The 14,210-nt window shown below is 38.0% G+C and overlaps 1 protein-coding gene across 1 annotated transcript in view; it reads right to left on the bottom strand.

Moving 5' to 3' along the window:
- SPOCK1 (SPARC (osteonectin), cwcv and kazal like domains proteoglycan 1) overlaps positions 1-14,210 on the bottom strand; it is a 324,902-nt gene that overhangs the window by 91,111 nt on the left and 219,581 nt on the right. Inside the window, exon 5 of the mRNA XM_049829957.1 lies at positions 11,962-12,094. Within this exon, the coding sequence (XP_049685914.1) occupies positions 11,962-12,094 (133 nt within the window). The remainder of the gene's footprint in view (positions 1-11,961; positions 12,095-14,210) is intronic.

The raw sequence follows: 14,210 nt of genomic DNA on the forward strand, positions 1-14,210 counted from the left end.
AACCACCTTCCACACCCTCCGCTGCTGATCACTGCAATGCTCCCAGGTCCTCTCCACAACCCAAACTCCCTCCTGCCATTTCCTTTAGTTGGATGGAGTAAAGGCCTTAATGCAGAGTACCTGGAGGTATAGGGAGGGGGAAATGGAGAAAAGGATAGGAATAGCCCTTGAAAGGAAAAGACAGAGTCATCTAGAAATGGCCCAATCCTTACAACACCATTAAAAGGTAAATCTAGATGACTCCATGTTTTGAAGATCTGGAGGACTCTGTCCCACCTCCATCACTTCACTTGTTTTGTTTTAAAACAAAACAAAATGACACCGTCAAAACCCCCACTCCCTATCTACTCAGAGGGAACTGTCAACCTGCAAGTTATCATTGACCAGGTTCTCAGCTGATTTCCAGCCCATGGTACAGATATTTTGAAGGCCCAGTCAGGTTCCTCTTTGAATTTTGCTTTAGATTCAGTGAAGGTTCAGAGTAGTGATTTTGATGAAAACACTATGAGCTCAGACTGAGATTTTTCTATAAAAAGCTTTCACTGGAAAAATACTCATATCACTGTACCTGCAAGAACTATCACAATATCTCCTCAATATTATGTAACAATGTGATTTCTTTCTAACACCAAGTAAACACACATTTTATATGATGCAATTACTTTGTGCGCGACTATTTAAAACCCTGTTTAGTTGTGCATCTATACTGCACAGGTTTTTTTCAAATATGAGAAATGTGTTCACTCGTGCTCTTCATGCCACACTGACAACTCATTGAGTAACGTCAACCCCAAGATGCATCTTCTAGTCCAATTATACTATAGGGGCACATTCGAGCATGATGCATAATGTAAAGATACACACATAAATCCTATTATTGTTAATGGAAACTATGTGCAATGCACACTCCCACACACTCTTTAAAAACTATGCCCCACGGAATCATTTTAAATAACTCTTATTCTACACAGTACGAACCTGTTATCTAAAAACTATTCCTTTGCCTGCTCTATTATAAAGGGACAAGAGACAGTTTACAAAGAACAAGCCTTACGGCTTCAGTCCCTTTGAGTTTCTAGCCTTTTCTCTTGAATGCTAAAAATGTAAAGCAGTCTGTATCATTCAAATAACCTAATTTTCCAATCCACCTTCGTTAACATTGCTGGCTGAAGCCAATTACAAATGCCTTAAGGCTTATAGCCTCATAAGCATAGTGTGACAGGTCAAATTTTATTGTTTGCTCCATCCATCATTACTGACACAGTAATTCAAAGTACACAAGGCATAGTCTACTCACTGCTTCTTCTTTCTCTCTGTGCACCTGCTGTAATTTTAATGTAGAAGCTTTATTAATAAAAAGTACATCATCTTCTGTCATTCAGTGCTGGCTTCTTCCACACACGTGAAAAGAAAAAGCCCCAAGTTATGCTTTTCTTCTAGCAGCATCTAATGTTCTCTCCTTTGGGGTAACATGCCCAAGCAAGTCATCGCTGGTGATGCATTTCATCAACAAATACTTTTTAGATCTAATGCAATGTGGTAATGAGAATTAAAAAAAAAATAAAAATAAAAAAATTCAGCCTCAGAACAGCCAACACTGGGGAAAAAACCCCAAACTTTTGGAGTGACCTAGAAAACTAACCAAGATGTTCATTGACTGTGTAAAACATGGCTGATAGGCCTACATCATCTAGCCTAAAAATGGGCACATAACTTAATTTTTCAAGATGCTAATAAGATGCAGTCTCATTTAATTCAGTAAGACTTCAGCACATATATTTAAAAACACTCCCTAGAAAATGGTTGTTTTTCTGAGTTTTTGGAATGCTGAGAAGCCAACAGTAGGACTGTTATGTATTCAGACTTCTAATTATTGGCAAAAGTTACCTGGGTGCCTAAATAAAAACATTGCCTTCAACGCTGTAGAAGCTCATAAATGGGAAGGAGAAAAATCAGTGACATTCTAAACATTATTTCATCCATCAAAAAAAAAAAAAAAAAGCATACATGGGCAAATCAGAAAGGCATAAGGAGCAAATGTTTCCTGCAATGAGTTGCCCTTCTTCAGCATTAGTCTTTGCTATGTAATGAAAGTCAGTCCCCCCCACTTTAAAAAAAACAAACCAAAACCAAACCCCCGCAAAACACCAAAACCAGAATGAAACATGCATCTAATTTAAAATTATTTTAGCATGCTACAAAATGAAATGAATATATCCAATTTAACTAAGATACGTTTAAGTAAATCTTATCAACTGAATTCTAGTCAATTTAAATGAATGCAATTTAAAAAAAGGCATAAAACCCCCACAACAATGTACTACTTTTGACTTATTTAGAGTTTATTATCCCGTGGGAGCCCTAGTGAAACTCAAGACAACAACCACAAAATCCTGCACAAAATCTGCAGCACCAAGAAGATGAGCTCATTCAGTTACTTTACAGAGCTGTACGAGTATTATCAGAGCCATTTGGGAAAACTGGCTTGTAAAGAATTTAAGGGGGTTGGACGTGAGAGAAACCACCTTACGCTGCCTGAAACTTCATCTCTTCTTGTCACTCAGTGATGGTGTGCGTTTGTTCGAAATCTGAAGGTTATTTTATTCTGCACAGGTTCTTATACTGCATTTCCCAGCGTGGTATTTATACATCCCTACCACAGCTACATATCGAGAAGGGTTTTTTAGGGAGTTTAGAGCAGTGTTTTCTCTATACTCAAGTTACCAAAATAATATGAAGAACGAATTACCACTTGCAGCAACATGCCTAATGGAGACATTTTATTGCCATTTCCCCCAGGTACTGTGGGCTTAACTTGATAATTAAAACATTCAATTCTGACAAGCCTTAACTATGGTAAAATAACAGATTCAGGAATTAAAGAAAAAAATACGGATTTAGAAACTGACAAAATGTATTAAGTCGCAAAGAACCCAGTATGTCAAAGCCAAATTGTTTTGGACTGAGCAATGTTAGGATATGGAGAAACAAACTAAAAATATCCTTTCCCTGCTAGGCAAGGTTAGAGAAAGGAGATAAACATTGCCATCCCCCAATTAGACCAACTTGCTTAACCCATAGTTGTTAAAACTTGGAGGTACAACTCTGGATAAATTTTGCTTTCTGTCAGGGGCTTTTACTCACTGGCCCCAGTAGAAATCAAAGCTGTAGGAATTTTAACTAATCTCTCTTAAAAGAAATTATACCAAGAACGAACAAAACCAGGTTGTGACCCATCTAACCCCGTCCCCAGAATGCCTCCAATGTTTCTCTGTCCTGCCTTTCTGCAAGATACGAGAGATCATCAGTCTCCAGCAGAACCAAATCAACTCCCTTCTCTTTCTAACACTGACCAGTAGCTTTAACAGAGTTTTAAGTAGCCACTTTCCCACAAAAACAATCAGTATCCTCTGTAAAAGAGGGTTCTTCATGGGATTAGAGATGTCCTTTTCTTTTTTTTGCCAGTCAGTGTTTGCAGAACTGTGTTAATGAAGACTCCTTCTCCAAAGACTAAAAGGATAGCAACAAGCAGTCTCTGAAAGAACACCATGTCTTGAGCCACAGCAATTTCTCATTAATTCATAGAATCTTAAACCTGGTAAAGCAGCCCCTACTCTATGAAAATTTCCCAGAGCTCTTCATTTTTTCCTCTATCTGTTGATTCACTGCAGAAGCCTCTATTTTGGCTGTTCTCACAATTCATACTATGCCAGGTGAAAAATCTTGCAAACATGTATATATTCATGGAGTTTAGCTGGGAAGCTGTCACAGAAGTAGCTACGATGCACAGATCAGTAGTTATGCAGGCCTAGTTTTTCCCAGTTAGAATATAAAATTGTTAGAGGATTGTTTGGGATTTTGAATTTACTATCTGACACCACTGAAAAGCAAAAGCTTCTTCACTTCAACATAAAACTAAACGGGATTTGAAAGGAAGCTCAGGAATTTGCTGAATTGCATGGTTATTTAAGCCGAGTTCAAAAGTTGTATTTCCCAGCTCCCTCAGAGTTTAGCAAAGGTTACCCTAACCAGGGGAAAGGGCAGATCTCTGTGTCCCGGATTGTTTATTTGTGGCCAAAACACCCCTATGAGGCAGCACTGAAAAGAACATAGGAGACAGACATTTTTTGAGTTCATTAATTTACCAAAGGATAAATGTCAGTCTTTGAGAATATGCAAAAATACCCCTTAGAAATAACTCTATTAAGGCATTGGTATGCATTACAAGGTACACAGGACCTGAGATCTACCTTATCCCTGATTCTCTGCTCATTCCTTGAGACCATGCCGAGAAAAAACCCCAAACATATAAACAACAGGATGTCTTTAGGATAAACAGCACTTCATCAAATAACATCGCTCACCTCGTGCTTCAAGCCAAATAAACTGCGCAGCTGCAGTAAGTACAGCAGAGAGCTCTACGCATTTTGCCTTCTGAGAGACAATGTTGTTTATTTAGGACTTGATTATGCAATAACGGCTTCACATAGCTTTTGGATTATAGGACTCGAGCCTCACTGGTCCAGACTACAGGCTGAGGGAACATCTACCTTATTGGGAATATCCGGAAATGTGCCGGAGTCAAACGAGTGGTCTAAAAAGGTACTCAGCATTAGGCAAATTCTAGTTCTTCCACAGTCCTCTGGCGTTCCCCGTTGTTATTTGTGAGAATAAAATCAGTAATGCTAAAAGCCTCATGGCAGATGTATTACTACAGTTAGGAACCCCCCTGCAACAAAATTAATCAAATAATGAAATAGAAATGAATGTTGAAAACCTACTATTGGAATAAAGTAGTAATGACACCAAAAAATATTTTTCCTGTACAAAACTCCATCAGAACAGTCACATACCATGAAACCCATCGATTTCCACAAAAAGATATTTGAATACTCCATTAAAAATCCCGACCAGCTTGATCAGAAAACTCCTGGAAACTTAACAACAGTGCTGTCACGTCTTATGCAGACACATTTGACTTAAACAAAAAAACATGATCACACCCCCGCAATCCCTAAATCATGCAAGCTTTTTTCATCATGACTTCAAAGTAGCTCTTCCAGTATTTTATTAAGGGAGCAAGTCCAGATCTTTCCAAACTACAAGTGAGGATAACGTGAATTGCCCAGCATCACAACACAGGTCAGTGGAAGAACTCGGTAACGTAGCAGATCACCATGTACAGGTTCAAGCCATGATAGACTGTATCAGGCCTAGACTCAACTCCCAGCAAAGAATTGAATTCATAGATTAAAATAAGAAGATGAAGAAAAAGAGGAGTGGGAGGTGAAAGAATAATTTATTCTTGTACCTCCCACCAACAATCTTTAAACTTTGTACAGTGAGCAAATGCATAAGGATGACTTAATTTTCCTTTCCCTGGATTTCTTTAACCATATCCTACCTTGTCTTACTCTTCTTGTCTTGCGTTCCCCCCTCCCACCTCCCCCCTTATTTCATTAATTTTCCCCTTACCAAGCCAAAGCTGAAAGTTAACACAGAATTTAATCCAACTCTTCATCTAACTGAGGACACAACAGGTCATAACACTCACTAAGCCTCTGCCGAGTAGCTTGTTTTCCATCAGGAAAGGCTGAGTCATCCCTTAGGCAAAACGCAGGCAGGGAAAGCTGTGCAAAACCACAGCTGGAGAACAGCATCCCACACCCAGAGGACAGGCAATCCAGCCGACACTTGAATGATGCAAAACCAAGCCATGTTGCACTAAACACTTGGACACTTCAACAAATATTTGTTAATTGTGCTTCTGAATACAGACTCCTAATTAAACATAGTAGCCCTCACATGGTACATAGTTAACTAATAGCGTCTCATTATTTTGGTCATTATTTTTTCTCCCATTTCAAGATTGTTGGAAAATTATTTCTCTTGCACATCCCTTAATATCAAACTTGTTACCTAATGTTATGACAACAGGAGGTGATTTTTCCATTTTCAAACAAAGAGACATGATCATGGACTTAATTAGTTTGCAATGATTTAATTAAAATTTACAGAACAACAATGTACCTAATTAGAAGCATAATAATTACACCAAGGTACCTTTCCATCTTTGAAGGGACTATTAGTCATTGAGGTGGTGTGTTTTGTAATTTAAGATCATCCTTATTTTCATTTTCTGATTAGTTAAGTGCAGTCATCGTCATGTTCAGGTAATTGCTTTATTAACTAGCTTAATTAAACTTCCTGTAAAACTGACAGCTACAGAGTTATTCTTCTTAATGTGTTGATGACAAAAACATTAACTAATTACATAGAGCTCTTTACAGGCCTTACTTACCTCATAAGCTTAATTCATTATTACTTTAAAGAGCTTTGAAAACTCTGACTGCAATATACTATAGAAGTGCTTTGTATTGTCACAGTATTAAATAGAGCTGTTATACCCAGGAAACAGCAATTTCTCTTTACAAAGTTCTATAATATGGCAGAGAGTGTACGCATTTAAAGCCATTTGCATTTCAAGCAGTAATGAGAGACTTAGTGAAGTCATTGACAAACCTAAAGCCCACAGAGTTCAAAGTTAACAGGCAAGGGTGATAGAGGGTTTCTAAAGTTCCCAGAAATATAACAAAATTACGCAAGTCCAAAAAAAATGCTAGGAAAAATTGCTGGAAACAGGGCATGAGGACTGAACAGATACAGGCCACATCCATGTGCAAATTTTGTCACGCACAAACACTGAATTGTTGGTGCGACTAAAGAAGAATTAGTCTGTCATCTCGAAAATAAAACAAGAACAGATAACCCACGGCACATCATAGCCAAACATCTTCATCCCCTTCAACTTTAGCACTTGAGGGAAGCAGAGGCAAATAACGCAGATCAACAACAGAGAAAAGTTTTGAAGACACTTCAGAAAAAGAACCAAAAAGGTTTAACGCATAAAGGGTGGTAAGATTTTTCAAGCAGTACAACTGCCACGTATGAAGCTAAACCAACTTAAGATCCATCAAAGTACTCAGTACCTTGTGTCTCCCATTGTGATAGTTTAGATGACACTTTAAATCCATTGTAGCACAAGATCTGGGCATGGACCTCTCAATTTTCAACATTTTTCCCATTTACCTTTGTGTTGGAAGCCAACACCTTCGAATGTTTTCCAATGGAAAATGAGAGAGAGAAAGATTCCTTTGACTAGCCCTCAATAAATTAGTTGAGAGGCTAAAGGCTTCGATGTATTTGGTGGAACTGAGAGACGAAGTTAAAAATACTGAGCCTCTATCTAAATTGACCAGTAAGCTTAAACATGGTGGTTTATAGTTTACATTTTATATTATTATTTTTCCTGAGACTCTTGTATTATTGAGTGCTTTGGGTTGGATCACTTTCCCCAGTTTTATCAAGAAATTCTTGCCTCTAGGTCTACAATGTCTTTCTTCATGAAGAAAATTTTACTAATTAAAAAAATAAAGTTGGTTTTGAGGAAATGCCCTTCATTTAGAAAACCTCAAGGAAGTCTGCCGCACTGACTTCCTGAGGATGCTTGGACCTGCTGTTAACCCAACATGTTAACCTGAGTAAGGATCCATCATTCTGTTTCACTCTTTTTTTTACCCACAGTATCAGTTACTGAGCATCTCTAGAGACATCCAGGCACACCACCACATTGCAGTAGTGGTCCTCAAGAATACGCCACATAGCCCGTATTTCTGCTGGGCCAATAACAGTTCCTCTGCTGCTCTGCAAATGGCTGCCTTCAGAGAATCCTAATCCCTTATAATTGAGGTGGATGGGCACAGTCAGTTCCCAGAATCACCAGCACTATAATTAACATAAGCAAAATGGTTTCTTTCAAAATGCAATCTCCGCAGAAAGCACTAGAACAGAGAGCATAACAGTGTGAGGATTATCAAACAGTGCAAACCAGCAAGATGATAATGCTTTTGCTATTTTGCCATACAGCCTTTATGAATGGAAGATTTTATTATCCAGTCAGGAATGAGTAAGACATCATTTAAAACAACAACTAAAAATGTATTTTATGTTACTTTCCTGGAATTGAATCCTTAAAGATTTCTTGAAATTTTCATAAGAAGAGAACAAATCAAAGTCCTCCACATTCCTCAAGCTCTGTTGAGCATCATTCCAGATCAAGTTCTGCAGTCTTAATTTTGCTTTAAGGTCCAAAACTAAACTTAAGGGGTAGAAACTAAAAATGCCAAGTAATGATATAAGGAATACTCAGAAACTGTTTAAAAAGAAATTTCTACCCTAGCCAAAGTTGAAATGGAAAAGGAATAGGCTCCCTTCTTAAAGAGCACTACTCTGATGAAGAGGAGTATGTTAGCTCCATTTTCAGCTTGCCTTATCTAAAGAGATGGATGCCTTCACTTTTGCATAAGAATCACATTAGTTCAGCCCTCCCATCCCTCAGCCTAGTATCCTGCCAAGTTGCAGACCCTTAAAAGTAAGAAAACTACAAAGGAGTAAAAGAAAGAGCAAATTGGAAACAGAACAAATCGGTCCTGCTGAACTACACCAATCTTCCCAGCTTCTGGTCATGACTGGCTTAGGGACTCAGTGTGCTAGAGGTTTACCAGCCTGCAGTGGATCCATTCTCCATGGATTTGTATAAATCCCATTTATATCTTTGGCCTGCACAATACTTCGCTGCAGTGAATTTCACAATTTTATTTTGAGCTGAAAGAATAAAAATACTTCCTTTGTTTTGAAACTACTGACTTGCAATTTCATTAGATCTTGTATTATTAAGTACAACATTCCTTTTCTAATATTAGTCACGATTTCGTGTAAAATAATGCTGAAATGTTCCAGTTAATTCTGCGCTTCCTTGCAGGTTCTACACCTCTGACAGCCATTACTGCCCTTCTTCGAGCATTTTCTAGCTCTACCATGTCAGCTTTGAGATGAAGTGATGATAACTGAAGGCAATGAGAAGACCAGGCATTTACAGAGAAATATAATTATGTTTTGTGCTTGTTCTCAATTCCTTTTTTAACACTTTATTTGCATTTTTGCCTCACAGTGATCATTACAATGTCTTCTGAGAAACAGCCACAATTATTCCGAGATCAAGTGGCTAAATTAGAGCCTGTGATGGATATATTTGGTTATTTTCTCTTAATGTGAATTACTGTGCATTTATTGACACCCAAGTTTCATCTGCATTTTATCAGTCAGTCATACTCCTGTTGTATCCTGTCCTTTTCATTCATTTTTCCCTCAGCTAACAGTTCAAAGCATGGAAAGAGCAAAACCCAGCACAAACACTACCCAGAGCGTTGACCGGTAGCCCCCAGTCTCCAGTGCAATGCTTTGATGCTGTTCTGCCAGGCCACGAGCTATAAGCCCAAAGCCTGTCTCCCGTCTAACCCCTGCTGCGCTGGCAGGGAAAGGCAAAAATCAAACTGAGCCAGGATGGATCAAAATGCTGGTGTGTATGCGTATACTGCCTCTCTGCCTATGTGAGTAGATGGCCAATATACAATTTCAGAAGACTTTTTTCCCCCGCAGAAATGTAGTGGCTACTCTCCATCTTTTGTTTACAAGCTTAGCACGAATCCTTTCATTTGCCCAGAATATCATTACGTGTTCACCAAGCAGCTGATGCAGAGCCAGATAGGAATACATACATAGAAATGCAAAGCAGTGTGGTATTTGCCCACACTCAAATGTCTACCTTTTTGCATTTTCCACAGTCAATACTAGAACATGCCAGAACTGCAGAGCCAGAAATAATACTTGCCAATAGCACTGCATGCGAGAGAAAATTATCAAAGAAAAGCTTTGATTTTGGAGACTTAAGGGCAAGAAAGAGGGATAACATTATCTAGCGAAAACTAATAGTGAATTTGAGGGAAGAAGTTGTATTCTGTTCATAAAAGATACCAGAAACCCATGATCATTCCTGACCATAAAAGTGTTATTTGTTAGGACATTAAAATATACCATTTAGTTTTAATGCTCAGTCTAAAGTATTTTCAGCTCATTTACCAAAATTTGTCTTTTGAAATAAAAAAATATAAAATAAAAATCAATGAAGCAGAGCTTTTCAAAGAAATTGTAGAGAGACAATGATGTTCTACAGGTTACTGTAATAACATACTCACAGATTTACAATGTACTGTATACAGCAAAAAACAATAGTACTGCTATAAGCATCTCCTTGATATTGCATAAAGGTTAAGCAGCTGTATCCTTTCATGAGGACTGGATGTTACAGAATGATTACCAATCAGCATGACACTAGAGGAGCCTTCAATCAAAAAAAAAAAAAATTTAGAAAAAGCAACTACAAATATGTAATGTGACAAGCAATTGCTCCTGTGGAACAGTACCCAAAAAGCAGTGAAACCCTACCTTCCCCAGGCAGTGGTAAAGGAGGACAAAATTCGTGGAAAGGAAGTTGCTGCACTTGAGAGACCAACAGGATACTGTAAATTTCAGTTGCTAGGACAGGAGCAATTGGTAGTTAAACACACAATAAATGAAGATGAGATAAAGTTGCTTCAGAATAAATGTTTTAAAAGTCTCCTATAAAAAAAAAATACTTCTCAGACACAACTTCTGGGAGGCAAGTCTTTGATAGTCAAGCACGTCAGCAACGGGAATTGTTTGATGTCTTCATTATAGCTGTCAGGCTTATATCATAGTCACAATAGTTTGGTGAATTTATTACATTGGCAGAATTTCTGATGAAAACCATTTGGATCTTATGGCAAGAAACAAAGAAGGTCAAAAAAAAAGACTCAGAGCTAACAGAGATGCAGGTAAGATGCACAGAAATGAGCTCAATAGGATGACAGAATATGCAATAAAAGCTATTTACTACAGAATGTCTTATACACTCTCAAGACTTCAGGCAGAAAAAGTTGTCTTCAAAATAAGCCCAATTTTAATCCTAAATACCAATGCTAAATTACTGCATTACGTACTCCTAGAAAATATTAAATAGTAGCTTGTTTAACAGGCAACTTGGAGCCCTTTTTCTGCAGTCTGTGTGTGCAAGGATGAGAGAGTTTCTGCTGATTTGCTCTTTTGGCCATGTAAATCCTTCAGCCACAATAGAAGACATGCTTAAATGAATTAGCCATGGCAGCATTTTAATATTTGTGTCCATTAACGGATGAAGAATTCAAGCTGCTCAGCTGAGAAGATAATGTAGCTGCAGTATCTTCATCACTGTTACAGCCCAGCAGAGAATTTCTGCCTCCCCCATCACTTTTTTTTCCCCTGGATTTTGGGGGGGGCTCTTTTTGGATTTTTTTACTGGTTGTCCAAACTTACTTAGCATGCAGGAAGAGAAGAAAACCTTAGGGGTATTCCCTGAACATGACTTCCAGTGCCTGAAGAGCTGTTTATGGAACATGTATGCGAGACATGGAAGGCTCTATTTGGTAATGGGAGATCTGGACTGCTGAATGACTCTGAAGCCAGCTTCTTTTATTGAGTCAAGCCCTAAAGTCACCATATTTTCAATATAACAATGAGCCAATTTATCCCCACTGGGTTTAAATGAAATGTAACACGTAACCCATGCAGCCTAGGAAAAAAAATTATTAAAAAAAAAAAGTATGTCACAAAACAATGATAGTGCCAAGTTATTTTACCATTTGGAGTCCAAATCTTAAAAACAAGAACTATCCCCAAATCCTCTCGTCTGAACAAGCCAATCTGATCAAATGAGTTTTTTCTGTTGCATCATCAATGTTGAAAGTGTTCTACCCCATTAGCATGAATGAGCTATTTAGAGAAACATGAATCATGAAAGTTACAAGATTCTGACTTGTCATTCTGATTTGCTGTTTGTCAAATATGTAAAAATCTACATTTAGCAGCGCTTTTTACACAAAAATATTCCAAAACTAGAGTAGACGGTAATTTAATACCGCCTATTAATGAAAGCCATTTCATCGTCATACTGCAGCCTGGTTGACTACTACTGACAGAATTTCAGGTCCCTGAAGCAGAACTTACCTTGGTAGTATATGTATGTCCATCAGATCCACAGACAGCGTTGGCATGCGTCATGGGGCAAGGCTTGCATTTTACTATGTTAGCTGGTCCAGCCCAGTGCTTCTGGGCCAAGTTTCCTTTCTTCTGTCGAAGGCTGTCAAACAAGAGACACAAGGTTTTTTTGAACACACTTGTATAAAACAGAAGAATGAAAGCTTCTCTGAATAAGGCAAAGCAGGATTTTCAACACAGTGTTGATTTAAAGCAAGTAAATTAAATATAGCTCCTAACAATGCTTCTATAACATGGCATATTACAGCAGGCAATCTAAAGAGTCATAAATTGGTAGGCAGTCCTAGATTTACAATACTTGGCAGCTTCATTTGATTTATAACTACAAATGACTTCACTTAAGAACACAGCGTTCTGGTGGACTACACGGCATTTCTGGTGAAGCAGGCAAGTAAGGATACATCAGGTTGTATTTAGAGACATCTTCACCAGGCCTTCTCAGAGTTGCCAAATTACTGTTAAGGTAGCAACAATTTTAAAACAAAATAAAACTGCAATTTATATTATGCTTATAAAAAAAAAATAAATGTATAAAAATCACCAAACAACTTTGTCATTGTACATGCAGTAGCCCTCTCTACATGCCAGCTACTGAACAGCTGCTCTTCTCAGATCAATCACAGTCCCCCAGGAATGCTATAAAGTAACAGGGAGCATCTCCAAATCTACAGATGCATTTGTACCATGGGAGTGACTGCAGTTGTCCTCAAGTCATGGACTACTCAATTACTGCATTAAAAATGTCTATGAAAAAGACATCTGCTCAAAAAACTTATTGCAAAACATGTGCAATTGATTCTGATTAATGGCTCATTTTCCTGTCATAATGAACTACTTGACTGATCCAACATTAAGTAATTATCACCAGCCTACTGTTGTAAGCTGATTAAAAGTTTGCTTTAGAAACCACAAGTCAATGTTACAATGCAGATTCATTTTGGCCACGTGTACTTGTCTTTCACTTGAAAGCATTTACAAGGGAAGGCGAGGCATCGCATCAGCTTTGCTGGAGACTGTTAAGAAAAATAACTGCCATCTGTTCTCATACCACAGTAAAAAAAAAAAAAGATACCACAGTTCAGCTAGAAATACATTTCAATCCACCACTGAATGACTTCATCATAGTTTTAGAAAAATATATACAGATATTTTTTTAAAGCAATTTCACTACAGCTTGCAATTTGCTACACAATACTGACTCTGATGTAATGACACATTCAGCTGCTAAAATAATAAAAATTCTATTCTTTCATCTCAGTTCTAGTTTTCTTCAAGTCTAACCTTTGTCACAGTGATGACTAGTACTATTAAGAAGCTTGTGTCCACAGAAGGAATCCAATCATGATATCATACGCTATGAAAATAGAAGCCTAGTATTTAAGACTAAATTCCCTTGTTATTTTGAAGGGATATTTAATGAACAGAGCAGCTTTCCCTCTTTCAGATGCGCTCTGCCTTGCAGAGTTACCATTATAACAGACGCCAAATGCTGCGGATGGGTGATTACTTGGCTCTGAACCCCCAAATACAACTCTGCAGACATGCTCTCTTAGGCTAGAGCTGTACAAACCATTTATTTAAGTTTTCCAGAGTAACTGACTCCTCTGCAGCCCCCTTGCCTCCAACAATGCTTTGTTACCAAAATGTAATGATTATCTTATTTTCCTAAACCGTTTCCATTACAGGCATTTCTTTTGTCTTTTCAGCTTGACAAGAAAATTTCCTCGTTCACTTGACTTACAGCCCCGCAACTTCTAGAAATGCACAAACTCAGAGTCAAAAATTTGTTTGGATGTAGTCCTGTAAATACTGATGAGCAGAGACAGGAGATAGAGGTGAAAGGTGCTGTGCTTCTCCTTTGGGAACTGCAGAAGGATGGATCATGGCACAAAGCAGACTTGTTACCTTTTCACAGACTTTGATATCCACAATCTCAAAAGGCAGACCCTTGTCTATATGTAAAATTGTTAAGAAGAAAGTTTTAGGGCAAGTTATAGAAAAACATCCAAGAAATGCTAAACTTGAAGTGTATGATTTAGTGCCTTCGTCATCAAAGCCATTAGTCACAAAGCACACAGGATGGAGATGAGCAACTGAACTAACGAGCACCTCATCAAAATTAAATACAGATTGGAGTTCTTAGCTAGACTGATACCTAACAAATGACAGGATGTTGAGGCTCCGAGTGACAAGTATAA

Source organism: Accipiter gentilis, chromosome 26, assembly GCF_929443795.1.
Source record: "Accipiter gentilis chromosome 26, bAccGen1.1, whole genome shotgun sequence".
Taxonomy (NCBI): domain Eukaryota; kingdom Metazoa; phylum Chordata; class Aves; order Accipitriformes; family Accipitridae; genus Astur; species Astur gentilis.